General features: G+C 32.7%; 1 protein-coding gene across 13 annotated transcripts; it reads right to left on the bottom strand.

Moving 5' to 3' along the window:
- On the bottom strand, positions 1-26208 carry LOC148278562 (alpha-1,6-mannosyl-glycoprotein 2-beta-N-acetylglucosaminyltransferase-like). Of its 13 annotated transcripts, none has more exons than XM_088231220.1 (12): positions 26104-26208; positions 24337-24468; positions 22850-22921; positions 22628-22776; positions 20675-20818; positions 19429-19526; positions 18515-18660; positions 14147-14307; positions 12838-13058; positions 11521-11688; positions 7075-7183; positions 760-895 (listed from the first exon to the last, which is right to left on the bottom strand). In XM_088231220.1, the coding sequence occupies exons 2-11, from the start codon at positions 24440-24442 to the stop codon at positions 7102-7104; spliced, it is 1347 nt and encodes a 448-aa protein (XP_088087346.1). In that variant the 5' UTR covers positions 24443-24468; positions 26104-26208; the 3' UTR covers positions 760-895; positions 7075-7101. The 13 variants fall into 13 exon arrangements, with proteins under 13 accessions (XP_088087355.1, XP_088087346.1, XP_088087352.1 ...); XM_088231226.1 differs by having other exon boundaries at positions 22628-22764; positions 25922-26206; XM_088231217.1 differs by having other exon boundaries at positions 25922-26196.
- Positions 26209-27059: the final 851 nt, after the last annotated feature.

Raw genomic sequence — 27059 nt, 5'->3', positions numbered from 1 at the left:
TGGATTATAAATGCTCTACGTTTAATTGGGGAAGGTACACTGTGAAAACAATAGTTTTTTTAACAACAATTAATTAATCAATTGAATCATTTGGATTTTTTTAAACCTGGGTACACGTGAAATCAACACATCTTTTTAACTTTAAACTAAAGTACATTTTAGCAGCACATGCTCGCTTTGCCGGGAGTCCGCCTAAAGCTGTACATTCGATGAAATCAAAGCAACTGCTTGAAGAATAAAACAATCCTTTAGCCAAGCACGTTCCTTCTGCGTCGAGACCGGAGTCGGGAAGGGCTGCTTCTTCACAACCCTTCTTCGTCTCGTTGTATACCTGGTCTTTAGGGCAGACGAACAACTGGGGGAGAGAGATTTTGTCGTCGTTCTTCAGGCAGATGTAGTACATACTGGGGTGGCCAGGAATGCCGCCTCGCTGAGTCGGAGTAGCGCACGGCTCGATAAGCATCGGGCACTCTTCGTCGGGTAACTTCACTCGGCAGAGCCCCGTGAGAGGGTCGAAAGCATAGCCAGCCAAGCAAGACAGCTCCACAGCTACAGGGTTGATCGCGATATCAGAGCCTGGCACGCACATCAGATACTTACACATATTAAAGGGATGTGGAAAGACACCCAATTGCCTGCAGATTAATTTATACTTGTTTATATTATCGTCACACTCCGGGTTTGGCTCTTCTGTACAGTTTCCAGTGGATGTAAGGCAGCTGCTTGCATCACAAGTGTAAACCTCTTGCTTGAGGAATGTTCCTCCGAGGTCTATACACTCGGAGACTATTTTGCAAGTCTCACACATAAAACCTTCTTTTAAACATGCCTTCCCATCTCTGGTTATTTGCCGAGTGATTGGATTAAATGATATTGTTGTGAGATCAGAAGCAACCTTAAAAAATAAAAGTAAGTGTGCGTCTATAAAATTAAAAACAAATTGTTTTATCTTAAACAAGTCGAGCGCCAATATTAATAATAACGAGTCCACATTTTTATTAAAATAATTTTTCAATCGATATAAGGCTAAGAGTAAATCTAATCAGTTATTCATTAAACTAAAGTAATTTTAATTCACGAATAGATTGTACTTAGTTTTAAGAGTTTTTGATGATGAAATAAAAATATATAACTCACCAACACTACACTCCCAAGTAAAACAATAAAAAAGAGGTTATTAGACATCATGATGCTAATATTTACTCCAAACACCAATTCTTGCACCATTTATATAACTTATGAAAATCCTTTTATTTTATACCAAGCGGTTACCAGAGGTTTCCAATCAATTTAATAAATAAACCTACATAAAAACTTTAAAATTTCTGAGAAAGCCGAATTTAAAGAATGTTTTGAAAATCTCGTATGCATTAGTAAATAAATAATAAATGCGTTCATAGTGTCTAGAGTTTAGAGTTTATTTACGTTTAAATTATTATGCTATACAAATTTGGAGACGACATATATTACAAAGGTGAGAAATAATATCATTGTCAATATTTCTTCTTAAATATTTATTTAATAAAGTTTGATGTAAATTATAAAATTTAATTGGACTGATTTTCTTACGTAAAAACGAAATGACAGGCGGTTAACCGAAAAAAATCGCCTTTTTGGAAAATCTCAAGCTCTGATTGAGAGTCAAAAGTAGTGTTCAATATTTTTTGCATTCCGAGAAATTCAAAATGCAACTTTTTAGACCCCTTCCATTGAAAACTTCAGAAAAAAAATTATCGGCCCATCCTAATTTACAATTAGCATCCCAACACGCTTTGCAGCTACAGAGCGCATAGGCGGTTGGGATTCTAGTTCCCATTTCCATTAAGGTAGTTTAAATAATGATATAAGAGCTAAATAACAATACGTCTTGCAGCTATATGGCGTATGGACGATTATAAATCTAGCCCCCATGTACACTGCACAAGAAAACGAATAAGAAGTGTTTTTACTTTATAAATAACCGTTTACAAATAGAATCTAGATTACATGTCCTTCAGCTACAGCGCTTGGGTGGTTAAAAATCTAGACCCCATTTACAGTTGAAGTTAAATTTTGATATAACATGAAAGATAACATCACAAAAAGTCTTGCAGCTACAAAACGCATCGACTAGTGGAATTTCAGCAATATAAGAATGAGTTTTATAAGTTTACAATGAAAAACTACATTGATAATACGTCGAGCAAAGAACTAATAACACAGTTTTCCCTGAAGATGGCTCCTGCAATGGTAGCCGAAACGTCGGATCAAATCCAACATACACGGTATCACCCAAAAAAGATACATAATATTGATAACAGTGACCGTGAAAACCTTCGCACCTATTTAAAGAACTAATAAGTTCGGCAAATTTAGTAAACATGCAACAGCACAAAAAGTAAACGATAAAAAACTAAACAAAGATAGCATTCTTAGCATATTATTATGGTTAACAAGGTGGCGAAAGCGGTGACCGATACTCGAATGCTCGGTGTTTTAGGTATACAGGGTATATTGTCCCTTTCCTAGTACATAACTGTAAAAACATTTGGTTCACAGTTGCTTGTTCCCTGGGAGATAGTAGATGCACATGTATGTGCGTTGTAGGTACCAAGGGTTTTTTTTTCTTTTACAAGGGATGCATGTTTAGCGCTTATAATTTCTGATTATTATTATTTTACTTTGATTTAAATGTAAGAAAAACTTGTGTAATACTTTTCATATTTAAGTAATTTTACGTGATTCAGGAAAAGAGTGTCATTTGTAGTTACATTTAACTTTATGATATATCGCACCCCCTGTACACTGTGATATATCGAAATAGGCAGCTTTGCAGGAAAACAAAAATAACTTACGTTATATTGATATTATAATGCCCAGTATTTTTTGTAGTATTTGCAAATTTGACTGTTAAAATATGAGAATATCACAGTTACTGCATTGTTTTTCACAATATTTTACTGGAGAGATTTCATTTAAATATTGATGTTTGTAGTACATCTCGCTCAAAAAAATCCGTAGAAGTACGTAAAAGAAAAAAAATTATAAGGTTTATTTTTGAAGCACTAAATTTGTGGTTATTCATTATAATAAAATAAATAAAGAACTTTGTTTTTAACCACTAATTTTTATTTTTCACCGACCGGTTTCAAAGCAAACAAGCTTCTTCGTCAAGGTATACGTAACTATTAGTTAATGCTTTGAAACCGGTCGGTGAAAAATAAAAATTAGTGGTTAAAAACAAAGTTGTTTTATTTATTTTATTTCATTTATGAAAAAAAATTATATTAAACTTCATTCATAACTCAAAGCAGCCAAATTTAGTCATACAACAGTGGGAGTGCGATGCGATTTATTTTTATAACTATTTTTGGTATAGTTATAACAAAACATCATATTTGATAATTACTTTATTCATTTATTCCTGCGTGGCTGTGGTGTAAAACGAATCTACGCAGGATACAAGACTTGATATATCTCTCTTATTTATTAAAATGATGACGCTGTATTTTTTCTAACTTTCAAATTTACATTTTCACATAGGATTTGGAGAGTTAAATTTGTATGAATATACCGGATTTTAATACAAAAAATATTTATCCTTACCAGGCGAAGAATAGTTATGCGAATGAAAGTGATGCCAGTACCACAATCAATTTGTTTTACTGTATAAGGAAGAGCACACGAATAGATTTAATAATAATGACGCTGTTTTGTGGCCGGTGTTTGTGTGAAAAAGACAAAAACGAAGATATTCGTGTACTGTCTGTTATTGGCTAGTAATATGACCGGCATACATTATTATTTCAAATAAATTATGAAAAAGAGATTATTCAATAATATATCCATTTGTTTTTTTTCAAATGAAGGTATTGGAAGCAAACTTAGTAATCTCAATTAAAGAAGTTATGGTGATATTTTTTGAAAAACTTTTTTTTTAAATAATTGTGAAATTTGTAATTACGAAATATGAAATCGGTTTTTGCAAGATTTAGAGACGGTTTTGAATTACGTTGTTATTTAGGTAGGTAGGTTTTTTAAGTAGGGTTTATTTTGGCATAAATAACTAGTTTTTCGTTTTTGGTGAAGATTTCTTCTGTACCCTTAAATATCTGAACTTCAGAATATTCTATATTTTGCTTGAGGTAACACTTTGTTACATCACCACGTGTAAAGGAATTTTATAGCACAGCCTTTTAAGAACTGACACATATCCACACAACGCAGGTTTTCACCTAAATAGCTGAAATGCACGCAACCTAGTTAAAATATTTTTTGTAAATATTGGAATAAATAAATAGTAAATTAAATTACAAGCTCTGTTTAATTAGTGCAGTTATTTTCTAACACAGTATAATTGCGCTAATATTTTTTTACCTGCTCGAAACATACGACCAAACTTTTATTATTTGCTTTTTATATATTGAAATTTTATGTTTTTATTATTATGTATTTTTGTATAATTTAATTTAGCACGTACTATTATTTGGCATATGATTTATTGCTCCTATTTTTTATATTTCTTACTGTAGTATTGAGTGAGTTTCTAGAAAACATATCACAATTATCATTTCAATTATGTTTATATATATATATATTCTTTTTCTGTTGATTTCAATGATACTCTCATTTTGTTTTTTTTTTAATACTAATATATTTTACTTTTATTTTGTTGATTTTAATGATACCACTATTTTGTTTATTTGATTATGTGTGATTCTTATTTTGTATAATTTATATTTTAAAAATTATTTATGATTATCTTTTTTGCATTGTATTCTTTGGAATTTTATTATTTATTACACTTACCTTTTTTTCTAGATTGTTATTTTATGTCATTATAATTTGATCTAATTAACTTTACTATGTATTTTTATTGTTATTTATTGTGGCTTGACACGGGCATAGCCTAAAAAGCCTTAATAAGTTCATTAATATTTAAACTAGTGTAATTTTGAATGAATAAATAAATAAATATGCACAAAAAAAACAAATAACTTTTTTTTGCTATGTTTAACTTTTCTTTTAAATATCTTTTCGAGTCGGCATTATCTTTCGTAAATATAAAGGTGATAATGGCACAAGTCCGGACTCATCTGCATAATAAAGTCAATGGGCAAACCTAAACTAATTTGGGACAAAGAATACATTATTTGGCTTAATTAAGACGTTTCTCTAGGTAAGGTGTTGAATATGGAATACATTATTTTATGAATTGTGTAACTTAAGGTGTGACACTTATTTCAAGCAAATCATATTATTATTGGATGCAATTTTACACAATTCGTCTTACCGGGATTACGTGGAATGCCGGGCATCTTTACCTACTAACTAGTGAGGCCAGTAAATTCTTCTTTGTTTTTGGAAACATCAAGAATCGACTAGCCAATAAAAATAATAATATTCAGCTGATTTATATAGCGCCATTTTTGTAAAAAATCACCTCAAGGGCGCTTTACAATTGTATACCTAACTTACATTCTAACTAAACTAAAGTGATATATTATATTTCCAGATTTAAAATTGAGGGTATGATAGTCTAAAGGAGTGGGATTTTAGTTGGGATCTGAACTGACTAGGACTGTCGATGATTCGTAAGTTTGAAGGCAATTGATTCCAGGCAGACGGGCCGGCGGCGGCAAAAGCACGATCTCCAAATCAAGTGTTTGGGAGCGCCGGATTTCGATAAGTTTTCCTCTTCCTGAATCAAATGCTGACCTAACAGTAGATTTTCTTTGACATGTATTTTCCTTAATATTTTGGAGCCATTTCATGGAGGGATTTGAATACTGTCCAGCAAAGCTTGTATTTTATTCTCTCTGGGCTTTTTAACCAGGACAAATCTCTAAGATAATGTGAGATGTGAGAATATTTTTTTACTCCCGTAATAAGCCTTGCTGCTGCATTGAAAACAGATAAAAGTTAAAATCACTCTCTATTATTCAAAAAAAGATTGCAAAATTAATTCTTAAAAAGCCCAGAACTTACCCATCAAAACTAGTATTCGAAGAACTTAATATACCAACAATTGAAGAAATTTTTAATAAAGCCTCTATCTTACAAACTTTTAAAGAAAAAACAATTGAAGTGCTAAATTCAAGTAACTCTAGATTTTCTAATAATTTAATTTTGCACAGATGTAAAACAACAGCAGCGTTAAACCATCATACGTACATAGGTAAAAAAAACTTTAATAAACTTCCGGAAAACTTAAAATCTATAAAAAATTATCAAACTTTTAAAACTAAAATTAAAAAACATTTAAGACTCACCCCTTCCTAGACTCCATACCAAAGAATGTTTATTTTTTATTTTTAGTTTACCTTGTTTATTTTTAATTTTAATTTTAATTTACTTTGTTTTAATTTACTTTGAAACTTACTTTTAAAAATATAAAAAAATGTGAAACGAACTCCCAAAAATGTATTTTGTAAAAAAAATAATTATTTAATAAAAAAAAAGAAAAAAAAAAAGAACATAAACGGAATAGAATTTATAAGTTAACTTTCAGTTTTATTAAGACATGTTGTGCGGGTAAATATCACATTTTGGCATTTTTAAAGTAATAAAGGCCTTTGAAATACTGTTTAGTAAAAAAATTATAAATTAGTAACATTTGTAATTTTGAACTCCGCAAAAACGGTCATTACATTGACCACGCCTCTAATACGTCACGAATCATGTTGATTTTCCATTTTGTTCCTGCCCGTTAATTTTTTTTAGAGCATCGTCACCATTTTGACTTAACAACTATCAATGCCAAACATGTCGCGTTTTTCTAGTGACACATTGAAAAAAAATTATATATTAACACATTTCTCAACAATATCCATTTTGATTTTGAAAATACAATTAATTATTCTAAATTCATTTTAAATATTTAAAACGTATCGACATTCAGCATATTATGTCAAATGTCTATACGCACCATTAAAAAAGATCACCTTATCATTTTACGGTAGTCGGTCTTCTAATTGTTTTCTTAGTCAAGTCATTGCCCATTTGGTAACGTTTTTGTTGCAAGAAGTATTTTGTTTACAATTACATCGGTTGTAAATTTTTAGATAAATTACCCAATTGAAAAAGTTTGTTTACCTACGTTAAATCGTTTAGTTTCGGTATTTACATATCTACAGTAATATTTTGCCTCCTTCTGTTCGCAGTCTTTGCTTCCTTAGCAATATTGATACATAATTCTTGATCCCTAAAAAATAAAATTCATAAATTAATCTCTAGCACAGTAAAAGTAGTCACAATACAATAGGAGCAACAATTTATTTATTTAATTGTACAATTTTATTTTTTTTATTTGTTTATTTTTCCATACATATATTAACAAAAATCCAATTAAAAAAATACAACAATATTTTGAGTTTGTCCAAATTTTTGTAGACAAGGACTGGATTCAACTCCCTGGGGAGCTGTTTATATTAACATATTACAACAGAGATGAAGAACATTAAAGAGAAGGTAATATAGAAGTCTAGGCATCTACAGGGCTTATGACCTGTCAATAGCTGGTTTGAGTGACCACTTTACACACTGTGTAACATTCACCATTCTGCCCATATTTGAACATCTATATTCCTTCAATTCTTTCATCTGTTGATGTTTGTGAAGTTAAATTAATTGAATTATTTCACCTACATACTAAGCAACGCTAAACCTACATATTCAGCGCCCTTGAGGTGATATCCACAAAAATGGCGCTATATAAATGATCCAACCATAATAATAATAACGCCCAAAAATGTTATTTTTTCCATTTCTATACTTCTTCATGGACCAGATGGATTTATCAACAATATTTTGAATTTGTCCAAATTTTCGTAGACAAGGACTGGATTCATCTCCCTGGGGAGCTGTTTATATTAACATATTACAACAGAAATGAAGAACATTGAAGATAAGGTAATAAAAAAGTCTAGGCATCTACAGGGCTTATGACCTGTCAATAGCTGGTTTAAGTGGCCACAAGTGTTCAAATATTTGCAAAATGGTGAATGTTACACAGTATGTAAAGTGACCACTTAAACCAGCTATTGACAGGTCATAAGCCCTGTAGATGCCTAGACTTCTATATTACCCTCTCTTTAATGTTCGTCATCTCTGTTGTAATATGTTAATAAAAAAAATACATATTAAAATTAAGCCATAACATAAATTGGAAAAAATGCCCACAAAAACTTTAGCGTCTAAGCGTGAGCCATTCCTTTTTTAATTATTAATAAGTTAATAATAGTTAATGACATGACCATGAAAAGAAAAGACAAGAAATATAAAAGAAAAACAAAATTAAAATATGCTAATAATAGATTTTTAGAATTATAATTGAGAACTTTGGTCTAGTAAGAGGCTCTTAATAATGTTTACTGTTTTTAAAATTATAAAATTAACTAATAATAATACCAAAATAAATATAGAAATAATTGAAAAGATTGATAGTCATGTATACTTGGGACATGAAATAAACCTCGGCAAAGATAATCAAATGGAGAAATAATTGAAAAGATTGATAGTTATTATTATTATTATTATTATGGATAACTTATATAGCGCCATTTTCGTAATAAAATACCTCAAGGGCGCTTTACATGGTGATTCTATTGTTAAGTTAATTTAATTGAAGCTTTTAAATTTGCAATTTAATTAAAATAATTTATTTTGTTGTCACGTGCTACGGATTTATTCAAATGATTTAGAGAACAAGTGGGTTTTAAGTTTTTTCCGAAACATCACTTCACTTTCACAGCCTCGCACCTCTGCTGGGAGAGCATTCCATGCCATAGGACCTGCGACCGCAAATGCGCGTTCACTAAATTTAGTGCGCTGTTTGCGTAGAGGTATAATAACTTTTCCTCTCGCCGTAGACGTAGCTGATCTAAGCGTGAGACGCCTGTCAGCTAGTTCATCTGGAATGCATAGTTCCCTTAGATATTCCGGAGCCGAGTTGTGCAGTGACTTATACATAAGCCAACAGAGTTTGTATTCGACCCTCTGTGGAAAACGTAGCCAGTGTAGTTCCCAAAGTAGTGGAGTGATATGACTGAACTTAGAGATTCCGAAAATAAGTCTCGCTGCGGCATTCAATACAGATTGTAGGCGAGTCATTTTGTTCATTGGTAGACCTGCATAGATACCATTACAATAATCGACTCTAGACACTACAAACGCATTTATTAATTGACGGGCGGCATCAACCGGCAAATTTTTGCGTATGCATTTAATTTGTCTCAGCTGGTAGAAGCATGAACTTATCGTTCTACTAATTTGAGCGTCAAGAGATAGGTCAGAATTGAGTAAAACTCCCAGTAGTTTAACGGTGGGTAAAGCGGTACTCCCTACATTGGGTAGAGCCGTATCCTGGATCAAATTCTTTCGTCTGGCTGAAGCCACCCACAGTTGTTCAGTTTTTGATGGATTTAATGTTAGTTATGTATACTAAGGACATGAAATAAAGCTCAGCAAAGATAACCAACAGGTAGAAATAGAAAGAAGGCGAGGTTTAGCATGGGCCGCCTTTGGTAAGCTCTCATTTATCCTAAAATCTCCGAAGTATTCACATTACTTAAAGAAGAAACTTTTTGATGCTTGTGTTCTCCCTGTACTGACATATGGCTGTGAAACTTTTGTGTTCACGAAAAAAATTTACACAAATTATCAGTGACACAGAGAGCCATGGAAAGGAGAATGTATTTCGGGTATTTCGTTGAGAGACAGAAAAACCAATACATGGATTAGAGCGAGAACAAAGATCGCCGATGTGGTCCATAGGGCTGCCAACCAGAAATGGAGCTGGGCTGGTCATATAGCCAGAATCACAGACTCTAGATGGACCAAAAAAGTCCTGGAATGGCGACCCAGAACGGGTAGAATAAGTGTCGGCAGGCCTCAGACAAGGTGGTCTGATGACATAAGACGAGTTGCAGGAAGTGGTTGGATGCGGTTGGCTCAGGATAGGGAAATATGGAGACTAAAGGGGGAGGCCTATGTTCAACATTGGACAAGATACGGCTGATGATGATGATGATGAATTCCAAAATACAACAACTTTGCTTTTAACCACTATTTTTTTTTACCAACCTGTTTCAAAGCTAAAATTAAGATAGTCTAAAAGTACTTCTTGTTGAAAATAAAATTTCAAGAATAGACAACTTGGAAACCTTAGAAATTAAGAAAGCGATTAATGATAAGAAAAAAATAAACGATAACCATCCTTTAAGACAAAAAAACTATATTTATTAATTTCCTTATCAGCATACTGATTAAATAAAATAGGGAAGGATTCATAAGTTAAGTAAACCTTGAGAAAGAAGCTTGTTTAGCTTTAAAACTGGTAGGTGGATTTTTTTTTTAATGTGATTAAAAACTTATTTATTTTATTACGAGTATAATGAATAACCTAGTCCTAGTCCTTTTAGTCTTATTTAAAATTCTCAACTCACTCATTGATGCGCCTGAACTACTGAACTCGACAAAATTAAATATCCCAACTAGAAACCTCAGACAAAACTAATTCTTTCACACCGACAACCATAGAACTAACTATGGTTTTCATTCCCCTATTGCCCAGAATTCTTAGGTCTGCCAACAAACATACCAGTCTTGATTTCTTTTATAACAAAGTTGTCTTCTTTCTAACGATCACTGAATCAAATTTAATAATAAACACCTCTCTCCCTCTTCCACTCCCACCAAGTCTACTATATACCATTGTGTCTTTCAACTTTCCTTTACAATATTTTTTTCTTCGTTCTAATTCTCAAGGCACTCTCTTAACACTTTGCATCCCGGAGTAAACACGTGATTATAATAACCACGCGTTGTGTCCCGGTCCCGTGTTTTTACGTAGGCTCCGGGATACAAAGCACAAAAAAGGAGTGAGACGCTGTAGGTATAAGTGCGAACATTGCAATGTGGCTTTCCATAAAGGCCAATGTTGGTAAAACTATCATGCGAAAATGACTTATTAAATTGTTTTAAATAAATATGAGAAGTTAGAATTGATTTAACCTAGCATTTGCATAATTATGACACATAAGAAACCCTTCACAAAGCGTGAAATTTCAGAAAAATGGGCCGGGCACAGGGTAAATTCTATGTGTATTCGGCCGGTACTCAAAGTGTTAATACCCATCCACAATTCCTCTTTCTTCTCTAACTCATATAGTGTCCGTGCGGCTCGAATGTGGAATCATCTCCCATCCACCATCAAAGATGTTACTACATTATCTCTGTTTAAATCACGTCTGAAGAAACACCTCTTTTCTCCTCCTTAATCTCTCATCCTTTCCTCTTCTTTCTTTTTTCCTGTTTTTCATTGAGTAATAGTTTTGATTTAAAATAATTTATAAACAAATACGTTTATTTGTATTTCTTTATATCTTTAGCTTTTTAATCATTATTTTCTATTAAATTATAAAAATTGAACTATTATTTTATTGGTTGGTCGGAAGAAATAGTATGTCCTGTAAAATTAATAAATAACCACAAAGTTAGAGCTTCAAATATAAAATTTATAATAATAACCCATTTGATTACCTGACATCGCCCCAACCACCATTCCTCAATGCTTTGCGACTGAAAAAAACTACCTCTTCTATAGTCAACTCCTCCGGATATAAGTACTTCCTTGCTTCTATCAAAATCTTTTGTAATATTGCCATTTGCACACCGCTATCACAGTTAGCTTTTTTCTGATGTACGCCACTGAAACAAACGAAATGCACTGAATATTTTCGTCATATTAATTTGTTTTTATGTTTCTTTTGTATAGTTGCACGTTACTCGTTTACTTATTTTCTAATTTACGTCATAATACATATTACGTATTTCATAGATACATATTTTTATTTCTTATTTTTTCGTGATAATATATGCTTGCTTGTTTATTCATTTACTTAAAAATGTCTTTCTTGCTTACCGTAACACTTTATTTATTGTTTGCTTTACAGAATTTATTTCATAAGCTTATATCTTTGCATTTTTTGTTTATATGCCTACTGTTTTTTCTTGCATGTCTTTTTTATTATTATTTTTTTTTTACTTCGTAAAACTTTTTATTATATCCTTTTTAACTGATTTCACATATTCTTTCTGTATATTCTGTGTTTATTATTTAGTATGTTAGCATGTATTTCATTTTTATTTTTTGTATTTGCCTTTTGGGCGTTAATGAACAAAATTAATAAATAAATAATGTTACCTACTCTTCAAACATTATGTTTCCTAATATATACTGTAACTTGAAATATGTTTTAACTGCGAAAAACTAATAAGTCGATAAAAAATTTAGGAGTTACGTTAGACTGTCGACTCAAATGGACTAATCATATTGAAAAAAATGTTAAAAAATTGAGATATTTGACCTATGTTTTCAAACGTTTGACTAGTTATGTTCATCCAAACACTAGCAAAATGGTTGATCATGTTCCTGCAGTCTTCTCTTTCTTATGGAATAATTGGACGGGGAAGAGCCTATAATAATCATATTCAGCCTTAAAGAACCGTACAAAAACTAATCATTAAAATTGTACTTCCCAAAAATTCAACTTTTCCTTCCAAATAATTATTTCAGGAAGCTGAATTTTTGAAGCTACGAGAAATCCATTGCCAGCAATGTCTTAAATTTGTTGTAATGCGCCAAAATTTATTTCCTGAAAATTTTAATAGATCTAGTCAAAGATTGGGGTTCAAACTATCAGTGGATCGCAGTAAGTCTATAAAATGCTGCGAACGTCCAGTTGCATTCCACTGGCAACACTACTGACTAGTCCTACTTATATATAAATATTAAGAGACACTCAAAATATTGTGGAAGTGCTTCTTTCTCAATCAAAGTAATAAAGCAGTACCAACCAATCTCCCGTGTGGAACACCCGTGGGCTCTTAGAGACCATAACTTTAAGAGTTGTTTCGGACGACAAGCATTCTTGTATAACTGCTTGGAGAGACCAGTCCCAGTTATAGTCGTCCGTGTAACAAAATGTCATCGCGCAAGACGAAATTCGCTCCCACGTTTTCCTTGTCAAAGCCATGCCCATGTTGTGCATAGTACTCTGCCAGATCCCAACCTCTACCTGTGAAAATTTTAGTTATTTAGGTATTTAAAAAAAAAGATTTATAATGTTATGTACATTGTCTTATTACTAACCTCATTGGTGCCTTATCAAAAATAAGGGAAACAAATTTTAGCAGAAAATCCTGCCACGTTTATTTGGAAGTAAGTAGAAGATTTAGTAGAGAAATAAACAAGTTTCGGGTTTTGTAAATTTCTAAAGTTGCGATGGGTGAGACACGTAGAAAGAATGGCCGACGACAGAGCGCTAATAATGAGGAATTCCAGCCCAATCCGGAAATAAATTTAAAAAATGTTTTCGTGTACTCGTGAATATTTAAAAAATTTGGAGTGTGGATGAAATATCTCCAAAACGCAGGCAAAAATAAATAAAAAATGTTAAAAATAGTAATCATTTTAAAATCGTAAATAATGACGTCACTTCTTATATCTACGTGTCGTATTTCCGGTTTTCGCTTTAAAGCCCCCGCAACGTTTTGACCATAGAAAAAAAAGTATAATTTGACATTTCAACCAGAAATTATGTCAACTTTCTAGGTTTACCTAAATCGAAACGTTCGTAAAAACAACCATAACATAGAAATGAGCAAATTACGGTCAACTAAATGAAGTAATCAAAGCAATATTTCATAGATTCTTGTCAGGTCAGTGAAAGTAAGAACGCCAACTGTTTCATGACGTCACTACTGAAAAGTGACACACTGATTACAGTCTTTTGGCGCGGTATTTGATAAATGTAACTTTAAAAAATCACATCTTTGTAAATAACGCACAAAAAAAAATTAAAAAAATATTTTTGCCTAGTTAAATAGTACGCTAATAAAAAATAAATAAATTAGAAAACAGTGGAATTCCTCATTCTAACCGAGTGAGTGCACTAGTAGAAGCGGCCCAAAAGCAGACCAAATAAGATATTGATCTAATTTGTGGGAATAGGCGGGAGTAGGATTGTCAGAGACAAGAGCCAAATGAAAGCAATTGTGGAAGAAGCTGAATCTCACCCTGGATATAGACAAGGAGAAAAAGATATAGGCACAGTAGCATTGGCCGCTTTCCAATCCTTAAATCAAAATAATATTTGAAGCATACCTTGTCACTTGTTGAGTTATAGTTAGTTTTTTTAAAGTGAGTGCCAAGACAGAACACATTGCAGTCTTGGCAGTAGCGGTCTCCTACGTCCTTCATCAACCACAGCATGTGAAGAAAATCTTCCGTCACATAATGATCCTCTTCTAGAAACAATACTTGACCTGCCACATAAATGAAACGGGTTGAAAAATTGATCAAGTCAAATGGGTAAACATAACAACATTAACAGATATCCACACTGTAGTTAAAAGTAGTTATCACGCGCCATTGTTCTTGAACTTTGCAACAATGGTGATTGGACTCATAAAGGTAATAAACCAAAATCAGTGATCGAACATCCCATTTCCAAGACAAACAAAAACGATTTTTTCCGAGTATCTTAGCCTTGTACATGACACGTAAGGCTACTAAATACAGGGGTCCAAATATATATTTTTTTAAAAATAGGGAAACATAGAAATACATATTGTATTATGTAAGTAAATAATATTATAAATGCATAGGACAAAATAATTTTTTTTAAATGCCGGACTCCACCCTAGAGGAAATTATCAAGATTAATATATTTACCTACAGATATATACATAATATACACATATATAAAAACAAGTGGCTAATGACCTATCTTTAGTTTGTGCATTTATTTTTGGAACAATAACAAAATACTAGTAACATTCAAATAGACATATCCGAAACAAAATGAAAACAAGTCAGTAATCTTGTATAACTGTCCACAGCATGCACGTTAAAAAAAATATTAGGTTTTTTTTTAAATGATACAAGTAGTTCTAAAAATATTGAGAAATTAACTCAAAAATGTGAACAAGAAAAGGGCAATTACAAAAAATGATCAAGGGTAGGGGTCCAGCTCACGAGCACTATTGCCCGATACGCCCGGTATCCGGCCCGCCACAGTTCATTTTCATTCTTCACCATTCCGCGTCCGTCCCCTTGTTGAAGCATATGGCGTCCACAAAGATCCTCTATGCACTTCGGTGGACTCCTGGCGCCTGTGCATTCTCTCAAGTCAGGTTCGCATCCCGTAGTTCTAACATGAACTGCCGACGAACAGTCAGCAATTTTCTAATATGTCATTGATTTTGACCATACATTCGGAGTATCTATTACACCTATTTTTGGTGACTTGAAGATCCCTGACTGAATCGTCAATAACCGCATTATTGGCATACACTAGGCCACAAAGTTTTTGAGAGAAAATTCTTTGATCGAGTGGAATTAACTTCCTTAGGATGAAGTTCATTTTGATTCTGTTACGTAATTATTTATAGTAGCATACTATCTTAACTACCTTAGCATCGCTAAAATCGGTTGAGATCAGAACAAGTGTTTCTTTCTTACAATTGAATTTTCCATCAGGCATTAAAATTCATTGCACCTAGAGATCGTAATCGGAGTATTCAATTTTCTCAGATTTTCGTAGCCCTGTCACGAATTGCTTGATTACAAGGGCCTAAATATTCATTGAATACTGTTTTGGAGTCATTTCTGCGAGATGTCTTTTCTGCTGCATTTTTTTGCAAATGATGTTTCCAAGAAGCTATGTTTGTCCGTACGAGCAGATCTCTTGAAAATTTTGTCCTGGTATCGGCAGCTGTTTCTAATAACAACAATTTGAATTTAAAAATATAGATTACACAAACACCACTCTGTCAGATTTAAAATTTACACTAAAAATGTATTATGGAACTTAGTAGACATTATAATAATAAATATTTACATCTCCCCTCCCCTCCTTATCCTCTCTTCAAGCATTTTTGTCCTTATCCCGCCCAATTTACAGTACCTTAATGTTCTTAAAATAAATATTTAAAAAATCCTTGATTATTGAGTACATGAAAATAACATTTTTATATGTATAAATTGTATTTATTTATTTGATATGTAATATTTTCTTTACTAACTTTGTATACTATGTGGAAATCTGTCATTAGTTCTGAGTTTATACACTATATCTGTTTGTTTACTAAAAATATGTATGTAAAACTGTTGATTTCCCAAATAAAATAAAATAAAATAAACTACATTGGCTCAGTATCAGGCATAAAAGAAACATTTACATTCTATCACTTCTTCACAATATTTTAAATAATCCTACTTCTCCTGTTTATCTGAGAGAGCTCTTCCAACCTCTTTCAAAACACGGACTTTGTTCTAGTAACGAATGAACCCTTTTAATACCCTGTCGTCGCTCTTATTTTCTTGCTTCCTCTTTCACAGTAAGAGCCGGTCGATTGTGGAATAATCTACCCACTAATGTAAGAGACGCTCCTTCTTTATTTACATTTAAGTCAAGATTGAAATGTCACTATCTTAATATTTAAATTGTTCCTTTATCCTTCTATTTTCCTTCCCATCCCCTCTCCTCTCTTCATAGTATAGTGATATTTTTTATATGTTTTTATTTTATCAATTTTTGTTTTTAATTTTTGTATAAAATTGTAAGATTCAATATGTTTATATACTTGTAATTTTCTCAAACTGAACGGTTTGGGAAGGTAGGAAGAAATTGCCTTAAGGCAAATTTCCGTCCTTATATGTATATATATTGTATATAAAGTGTAAAATAAAAAAAAAATAAGCAAATTTCTTATTTTTAAAATATTTTGTAATATTTATTTGCTATCCTCTGAAAGAGCTATCATGCCATCATTTTTAGTGGGTGGGTAAGCGTCAATATCCTTTCTCCTCCCTCCACTTATTCTAGACACAAATAACATGTTTTAACACATTTTATACCTTTACGCTTGTTACACATTATAATACCTCAGCATTGTGCACATGATCGAAAATACATTGACTGAATATGAGGACGCTTCGGAATTATTGCTAATGGAATAAGGGACGAAAACGGGCTCTAGAAGCAACTCTCAAGATGACAGTTTTTGATTTTTCTGCCTTTCCAATAAGTTTTGCCAAGAGAAAAATATGATGTAGAACTTCACAGCTCTGAAATGATTTCTATTTAACAGAATCTACAGGAATTTTTGTACCATCCATCAACAAAAATGTTTTAACCATGTCTTTGAATTCAGTAAAATGGAGCGTGCAGGATGCGAGTCCTGACGGGACATGGTGGGTTCATGAGCTATAGTCAAGCTATCCGAGATCGACACCTTAGCCATGTAATAATGTTACCCCCAAGATTTCCCTTATCTGTTGATGCAATAATAATATTTTTCAGTTTACAGAGAATGCAACTGGAGGTATGATGCAGAAGTCTAGATTTACACGATATTTATAAAGTGATAAGTAATAAGGACTTGTCAATGGAGATAAAATTATAAATGATAGATTTAGCAAAGACAATAAAACACATCAATCATAGCAGGCACTGGCGGCTCCTGACCGAAAACATGGGCAGTGCATTTCTTTACATTTTGTCAATTGTATATTAAGTTCAATAATATTATGACAATAAGACAGGTCTCACGTGATAAACGGGCAATAGTATGACAGACGACAGCCCGCGCATCGGAACCAGGGACGTTAAATTCCCCTAACATTATACGCACGTTATATTATACTAAATCAACTAAATTTGTACTAATATCATGTCATTACGCATGTTCAAAGTGACATTGCAAACGAGCTTCAAACTTCAAATCTGCGCATGCGTTGGCAATGCCCGAAGTATGTATATTATCTTCTCTCCCTAACGCACGATTCACTGGTATAAAGCGTTGTCTATCTCGCTCAAATGACAATCTTAGGAGAAATTACATATTTCATACAAATTTAGGGTAAAGAATTGTACAAAACAGAACATGCACAGGGACGATTGCGCATGCGTAGACAAGATGAGAAAATCGTCTTCTAGAGTCGATCTCACTAAATCTTTTGGCGCTAGTATTGAATATTATGATGTTTATGAGTATAATATTGCAACAACTCCCTGTTTCTTTGTATCAATAAAATTACTAATTTATTTTCACATATTTTAACTTGGCAGTGCACTGCACTTATGCGCATGCTAAGAAACCGCCTCTGATAGCAGGACAACCAAATGCCGAACACTCTTCAAGTGGATCGGAAGGTCTATTGACGAATGACAACGGTCCGCCTTCTCCTGCTGGGGTTTCTGTGGTTTCCTCGTCACTAGAGCAAATGCGTAGAAGCTCCTAAAACAGGTCACATCCGAAACAAAAAACCCGATCCTTATAAACATATAAATTTTATAAAAAAAAAAATTAGAAGTAAATTAAATACGAGTAGGATATTTCTTTTTATAAAAGTAAACAAATAAGTTACTATCCCTTTGAAGTAGATATATCATTGTACATTATAAACAAGGTAAAAAAAGAACGCAAATCTCATACCAATAAAATAACTTAAAAACAGCTGATTTACCACTATGATCTTTAGTCACCTCAAGTCCTTCAAAAACTCGGTTGGCTTTCCACCACCAATGATGTTTGATTTGCGAAAATTTCGCTTCTCTGTAGTGTCCATATAAATCCGGATAAAAAGCATTGTTGCAATTTATCTTGATTGCCCTGGAAAATATTAAAATATGTAATATGGATAGCTTAAAGAACTGGAAACTAAAGCTGAAGAATATGTCTCAAACGACTGAGTATTTTTTTTCATTTATATTTTGTAAAATCGCTTTAGTCGTGATGTAGAGGTCAGTGCTTTTTACAACCATGCAAGAGGTCTCGGGTTCTATTTTCAACATGGTTCGCATGAAATATTAATTTAAAACGGTGTTTTACACTGAAATATTTCATAGTCCCTGGACTAGCGCCTAAAGTGCAAGACTGATCGAAGCGAAGGAATGATGATGGTGTCCTTCACGTCTTAATGGAGCGACCAATCGACTTGATTGTTTGCTCTGGAATAGACAAAAAATGGAAAGTAAAATAAACTACTTACTTTTAACCGCAAAAATAAAAAAAGTGCACTAAAAAAATAATTAAATAAAGTAACAATCAGCATCTTTGTTTGAAAGGTGGGTGGATGTTAAAAATAATCGATTTGAAATGAAGTCTTCAAATGTCTATAACTGATTAGCTTTATCTATGGATATTTTGGTTTGGTTTTCATTTTAATTTTGTAGCGAGATTTTTTATATTGATTTTGATAATTTTACTGAATGCCAAAAACGCGATATCAACAAACAACTTGAGCTGAATTTTCGCAATTTATTTGCCAAACCCAAGTAACTCATCCATTCTGATAACAAGAAATATACACACATTTATGTAATACAAGTCTATTTAAAGTTAAGATTTTAATTATGTTCATTAAAAATCCTTACATACTCATCGATACTTATATTTCTCGGACAATCCATTGGATCTTCTCCGGGAAATTCATATTCATGTGTTTGTATGGAATGTGGAAAAAAAATTTGCATCACCTGCAAAAACAAAAACTTGGGATGACCAAATTTATTCGATAGAAATGAGATATATTGTGTAAAAGTTTTTTTTTCAAATTCTTAAATGTAAACATTCGTAAATTTTTAGATTAAAAAATAATTAATGTTACTTAACTAGGATTTTTAAATATGCATATTTAGGCTAAATTTAAAGGAGAATTTAAAGTGAATACGCAGTGTTGGAAGAAGACTAGTCTCCTTACTTAAAGTCATAGAGTGGTTCTACTGTAGCTATAGCTCCGAATTCTTATTCAGATTGGATGCGGATTTAATGAAAATTGCCATTACGATTGCTAACCATCACTGTATAGTACAAAGGTTAGTCAAAAACATACGCCTCCTATTTTTTTCTACTTGAATAAAGTTAGTCAAATGGAAAATTTGAATTTCGCGCTATTTCTCAAATTTTCTTCTAAAAACAATTGCCGTAGTGACTTTCTGTTTCAGCAAGTGGCAACACTGCAGTCACTTGTAATATGGTCGACATTGATGTTTACATAAGACAGCGTTCTGTGATTGAATTTTTAAATGCAGAAGGTGAAACGTCCATTCACATTCATGAAAGACTGGTAAATGTGTACGGAGATGCAACCGTTAAAGTCAGCACTGTTAGACTATGGGTTTGTCGCTGTAACGAAGCTGAAGGACAAACACCGTTGGCTGACAAAAAGCTGCGTGGCAGGCCGTTGACTGCAGTGACTCTATGCAGCATTCAGAAAGTCGATGACATTGTTTCGCATTCTCCCCCAAAAGCAGTGTAATGACAATTATTTTACAACTGAAAATTAAATGGATAGTCTTGCCTCATCTCCTATACAGCCCTGAACTGGCGCCATCAGGTTTTCATCTGTTTGGGCAACTATCTAAAGCTCATTGTGGAATTCGCTTTGAAGATAAGGAGGCCGTAAAACCGTCTGTATGTCAATTGTTTAGTACGCAGGACCATGCTTTTTACCACATTGGCAAATTTATTGTCAATTATGGGGTTTTTAACTTATGTTATTGCATTTTAATTTCTTGGCAGTTTTTACTGCCAAGAAGTTTTAGGAGAAAAAAAATAGAAGGCACTAGTTTTTGCCAGACTTTCGTATGATAAAATTAATGAATCATTTATAAATACACCCTACTTTACAGAAATATATGCTTTGAATGAGTTTATTGATATCTTCGTCATAATAGTCATGGGAGAAGATGAGTAAAGCCTTGTGGATGTTATCAGCATGAATTAGAGACTCTATCAAATGTCTCAAATACGCGATTCTGCTGTGCACCTGCAAGGAAAAAAAATGAAAAAGGTTAATAAAGCATTCCTATATTTGATCAAATATTGGTCGATAAATTTTTTTTTTTTTTGAATTTCAGAAAAAGAAGAACTAAACACTTTAAATAAATGGTCTTAAATACCAATTCCTTTATTGAAAAAAATGACAGCCGTAAATGAAGCCAAGAATATTATTTATTAAATAACTTGTAAGCTTTAATTCTATTTCACACACAGAACAGTATTTTTCATCTGTCTTAACACAAGCAAGACATTTTTTTTTTAAATATATGTACAATACATATACATATAACGGCGGGCATATTGCCTTTAAGCAAATTCTTCATACCTACCAAACCGTTTAGTTTGAGAAAATTACAAGATGAACTTATCGAATTTTATGATTTGATAAAAAATGAAAAACAAAGATTAACTAAAAAAATAACACTGTACTGTGAAGAAAGAAGAGGGGATAGGAAGAAAACAAGAATGATAAAAGAACAACAATATTTAGATAGTGACAAAGGGTATTAAAAGGGTTCTCTTGTTACTAAAACGAAGAGATAGTCCGTGTTGTGATAGGAAGATTGGAAGAACTCTCTCAGATAAACAAGCGAACTTGGATTATTCAAAATATTGTGAATAAGTGTTAGAATGTAAATGTTTCTTCTATGCCTGATACTGAGCCAGTGTAGTTGCGTGTAATATTCAGTTATGTGGTGGAATTTGCAATGGTCAAAGATTTAACGAATACAAATATTCCACAATCGTTCTAACTTATCAAGTAATTCAGAGTTAGCATCTAGATAACATACATCTGCATAGTCAAGGAGTGGAAGAAGTAAGCTCCGGACTAATGTTTGCTTAACATTAATTGGCAACAAATATTGTATTCTTTTATAAAGTTTACGACTAACTTCGTTAACCTGATCGTGCCACTCTAAATGCTTATGAATGATAATACTTAAGTTTTTGACTGAAGTCGTGAATGGAATTTCTGTACCATCTATTTTGAAAAGAGGAAGTGTGGAAAAAATTAACTTTTGAACACATTTTTTTACTACCAACAAGTACAATTTATGTTTTTTGTTGGATTTATGAGAAGTTCATGTTTTTTTGTCCATGAAGAGATATGCTCGAATGTGCTTCAACTATGTCAACGGGTTCGAAACGAATATACAATTGCAAACCATCGGCAATAAATCGTACGAACAGGCGATTGGTGTACCAGCTCAGTACCCAATACACCATTAGGTATGGAAAGATAATGATGATAAGGCTATAAAAAAATGGATAGTGGAGCTAGGTAGAAGTAAAATGGATTGTCTCATTCGCCCATACCAATGCTGAATCAACTGCTCCACAACTGTATGGCTTATGTTAGGCTTTTGTTGTTTTCATTGTGTGTTTTGTAATATAAATAATATAGATGTATATAAATACCTTGTTTTTAAAACTGTCTGAATATTTGTTAATTAAGTTTGTTTTTTAAGTGAGTCTTCTTTGTTTATTCTCAAATGTAATAAAAAAAAACTAAATTGTTAAGTGTCCTCGGCACGGGAAACCCCAGTGAGGTCACATTATTTTTATTATTAATTTATAGTTTGTAAGCAAAAAATATGAATAAATAAAATAAATAAATTATTGCCATGGAGCAATATTTTCAAACCAACTTCTTTTACTTGACAGAAATACAGATTTAAAGAAATAGTTGAAAAAATATTTTTGTTCAATAACCGACCAAATAAACAAGCGTTTTCCATATTTCTGTATCAAAGAGGTTTTTCACCAAGGGTTGAAATATCTGCTTTTAATTTACCTGTATAACAATGACAACAGAATCACTCTCAAGAGGTCCAAACATGTCCTCGTTCAGGACCGTCTGCTGCAGATTATAATTTAGTATGTTCCGCTTTATTTCAGAAACGGTTAATTTTTTTACCTGGGACAGAACGACTTCATTTAGACCTGCAACATTAAAACCGCCGTAGTGGTCATATGAAACCAAGTCAACTTTTCCTTAACTGGAAGGACGTCTTACCAAGATTAGAGGCGTTCTTTGAATTATCAGACGAATGTGGAACAAGGAAGTCATCTTTCCCCTTTTTTCCTTCTGGAATAAATAAAATAAAGATTCAAAACAGGTCTATTTTATTTACTTATTTATATATTAGAAAAATCACAAAAGCCAAATTCAAACAAATATTCTACTTAAACACTAAAGATAAATCAAGCAAGCGAAGGGGTGCGGTATTGCGGAATACTTGAGGGGATCTATCGGTTCCTATATAGGCAATGCCTGTTCTAAGAAAACGATATGTTGCGGCAAAAAAAAAATATTGGGTCGTATTTGCAAAAGTGTCCACGGATATTATAAACACGAATGTAATATATAAGTATGTACATAATAAAATAAGTATGTATAGAATATAATATTTATAAAAGTATATTGAGATGAACCACCAGCAAAAAAAAACATATATACATGTTTACTTTTACCACTTAATTAATTTGTTGTATAAATTATTCATTGTAAATTGCTGTAATAAATATGTAAAAATAAATAAATAAAAAATGGTTATAACATAAAGATACAAATAAAGTTATAATTGTCGACAAATTTTCTGACTCTTTGCTTCCCATGTCAATCAATCATTTGCCAATTTTTTTCCCAAAACATGTTCTACTTTCGGTTTTCTAGATGTAAGGCACTGAGTTATAAAGCTTTGGTCCCTTAAAAATAAAAGACCTTTGAAACACCGTTACACGCGCTCTAGGCATCATTAAGTCATTCCTCACAGAACTTCGGGTTTCGTGTGCATGGTGTACCCTGTCTAGGGTATCTCAGTGTTTATGGGTTTCAATCCAAAAATTTCTTACATAAGATTGTCTTACATCAAGAACTCGTAGAGTTTTAAACTACATTGTGAATCGGGTTGTGGTCCCGTGGCTAGTGTTTTGGACTCGCGGATCAAAGGTCCGTGGTTCGAATCCCACTCTACCCCAACTTGATTCCCATTTTCTAATAGTGAGTTATTTACAACTCGTTGAAAATGGCCCTCAAAATTAAATATTTGCGTAAATTATAAGAACCCAAATATTTATTAAAAATCTATTCACTATATAATCCTCATTACCAGAATGATGTAGATTATTATTCAATAATAGGATTGAGCCTAAATGAGAGACTCCTATATATATGCAAAAGAAAAATATTTAAAATTTTCGGATGAATATTATAAGTAGTCTTTAGAAAACGAGTGTCCTTCACACAAACATCTTTTTGACTTATGCTAATTTACGTTTTGTTTTCATTTTTAAAATATTTACTATTGACTATGGACTTTTTCCACGCGTCCTTACCCTCATTAATTTGCTCACTTTTAGTTGGCTTTTGTTTATGCGCTCTCAAAAAATTATTTCTTCTTTGGAAATTTGTTTTCAGTTCATAATGTTATAGAAGTATCACGAAATAGATGCTCTGAGCCATTAAGGAAATACAGTTTATTTTGAAGAAATGTCTTAGACCTGAGGAGGAGAAGACAGTTGAGATCTCCAGACAAATTAAGGCCATGAAGATGAACAGTCCTAGTACCAATACTCGCATAATGGCCCGGGGACGAAAGGGCGCCATCTTCTTCAGACACACTTATCTTCACTCTGGAACATTGTTAATAAAATAATAAAAGAATTTTAACTGCTTTGAACAAAACATATTATTGTTACATTACCATTAAATAAATCTGAATCGCTCTATTTGTTTTTTAGAATTCTACACATATTAAACTACTTTCAACAAATACAACTAATGCCATTTTGAAGTGATCATGATTAACATAAAATGATGCTGAAATACTTTGAACACGCAGATAAAACGGGCGTTAATAATATGTCTAAAAGGATTTAAGTTAAGAATATTGACGGGTATCTCTTTTAAGGCCTTCGAAGCAAATATCCACCGCTGAACCTTTATAACACTCATTACAGTAAGTTTCTGCGTCTGTTTTTGTACTACGATCACTGTAATTAAATCAATCTCATACCAGATATTCTTCGCAAGGACTTACTCTCAAAACTCGGTAGTCCAATGATTAAAACTATGCGTAAAAGGTGCCACGATTCGCATACATATAGTTTCACTGAGGTTATGGTTTAACTGTCGGCATTTAGTTGTAGCCAAGTAGCCAAGTACCGAGTTTCAGATAGCGTGCATAAGGTAACTCTGGAAAATCCAGGCAAATTGCGAGGTCTTTGTGCATGAGACCTGCTTCAGTTGTGTTACCTTTCAAGCTGATACCGTTCATTTTCTCGATATATTGCCCATTGTTATGGGGATAAGGGTCAAGACAGGACTTATTGTACATAATTCTTGAATTTTTAGCCCTAAACGAGTGGATTTTTTCAGCAGCCTATTAATAATTTCCTGTCCAAAGAAATTTTTGAAGAGAACCGCATGTTTATCGCAACCCAAGTAATGAACGGTATTGATTTATTTAAATTTATTTCAACAGAGAGGGAATTTTTTTTGGTAGGGGAATATGTAAGTCTAGGCATTTACAGGGCTTATGACCTGTCATTGGCTGGTTTAAGTGGCCACTTTACACACTGTGTAACATTCACCATTCTGCCCATGTTTGAACATCCACATTTCCTCAACTCTTCCATCTGTTGACTTTTGTGAAGTAAAAGAGCTGAAACCTTTATCACGTGGGTGAGATTCATGCGGCTGAACCAAATCACCTACTAGGCAACGCCTGAAAACAATTTTCCAATTTTAATACTTCTTCTTTTACCAGGTAGTAATTCAACAATGTTTGATTATGTCCAAAAGCTTGCAGACTGGCTGGATTTCCTCCCTAGGGAGTTGTTCATATTTAAATTTATTTCAACAGAGAGGGAAATTTTTTTGAGAAGGGAATATGTATAAAGTGGCCACTTAAACCAGCCAATGACAAGTCATAAGCCCTGTAAATGCCTAGACTTCCATATTCCCTTCTAAAAAATTTTTCCCTCTCTGTTGAAATAAATTAAAATATCAAAAACTCCCTAGGGAGGAAATCCAGCCAGTCTGCAAGCATTTGGACATAATCAAAAATTGTTGGTATTGATTTACATCAAATTTAGTCCTTCAGTAGAATTAACAAAGCGGTGCGAGGACGCAGCCTTGCCTCACTCCAGTGGAGACTCTGAAACAATCGGTCAGGGACTTATCAAACCTCACACGACAGTTACTCTTTGTTAAAACGCCTTTACGGGACCAACGGCCTTTGGTTTTTTTTATGAATTATCACACACCGTCATATATTTAGGAAACGACACTTTTAAATTCTCCAAAATAACATTATTCATATTTCTATTACAAAAAAACACTTCTGGAATCATCGTCAATTTAGATACTGTAAAAACTGTTCTTTAAAAAAATATATGAACGCAATAAATCTTTAAAGTTTTTATCAGGTTAATCAGGGATCAAGCATCTTTATTTTTATTGAAAAATATTATATTTAAAAAAATTTAATCGTTTCAAATTATTTATTTTATTCATTGTTTGCGGATAGATAAATAATGATAATTTATAAATGTCTATCGGCTTACATTAACTATTTTGTTAATGTAAACAAAAAAATACAAAAATAAAACTACAAAATAAAAAGAGCATATTTGTAAGTATTTGACAAGTTATCCGTTCGGGATGTTTCGGAATCCAACCGAAATGGCTTCATAAATTGCAAATGTATCGAATAAAGATATATGATACGTTAGAAGTCGTTTAGAATATATTTCTCCAGTCTGGTCGCTCCATTATCGTGTACATTCTGATTCACTCGAGCGCGTCCAGAAGAAATTTCTAAAATATATTCTTTTTTAACTTCATATTCCAGCTGCTTTATTTAATTATAATCAATTGTTGTCTTCAGCAAATCTTTCAAGACTTTCTGATAGAAGAATCCTAACTGACCTAATATTACTTTTTAAGGTGATCAATTCACTAATTGACTGTCTAGATTTGCTGGAGTTGGTGTGTTTCCGTGTACCTGGTCGACATACCCGCCACAGATCTCCTTTTTGTTCTGCAAGTTCTAGAACCAACTATCACATGCACTCGCCTATCCCTTGGCTCCATAGATATGGCAATCAGTATGCGGACAAGGCTGATATATTTGGTTCTGGACTTGATAGTTATAAAACGAGTCTGATTTCTTTTTTTCTCTCGCAATATTATTCTTAAACTTTTCTTTATATTTAAAAAT

The sequence above is a fragment of the Micrasema longulum genome, unplaced genomic scaffold (genome assembly GCF_059751315.1).
Source record: "Micrasema longulum isolate JH-2025_06_02 unplaced genomic scaffold, ASM5975131v1 h1tg000861l, whole genome shotgun sequence".
Classification (NCBI taxonomy): domain Eukaryota; kingdom Metazoa; phylum Arthropoda; class Insecta; order Trichoptera; family Brachycentridae; genus Micrasema; species Micrasema longulum.
The sequence above is the reverse complement of the archived record's forward strand: the minus strand, read 5'-3'. Positions and strand labels throughout refer to the sequence as shown.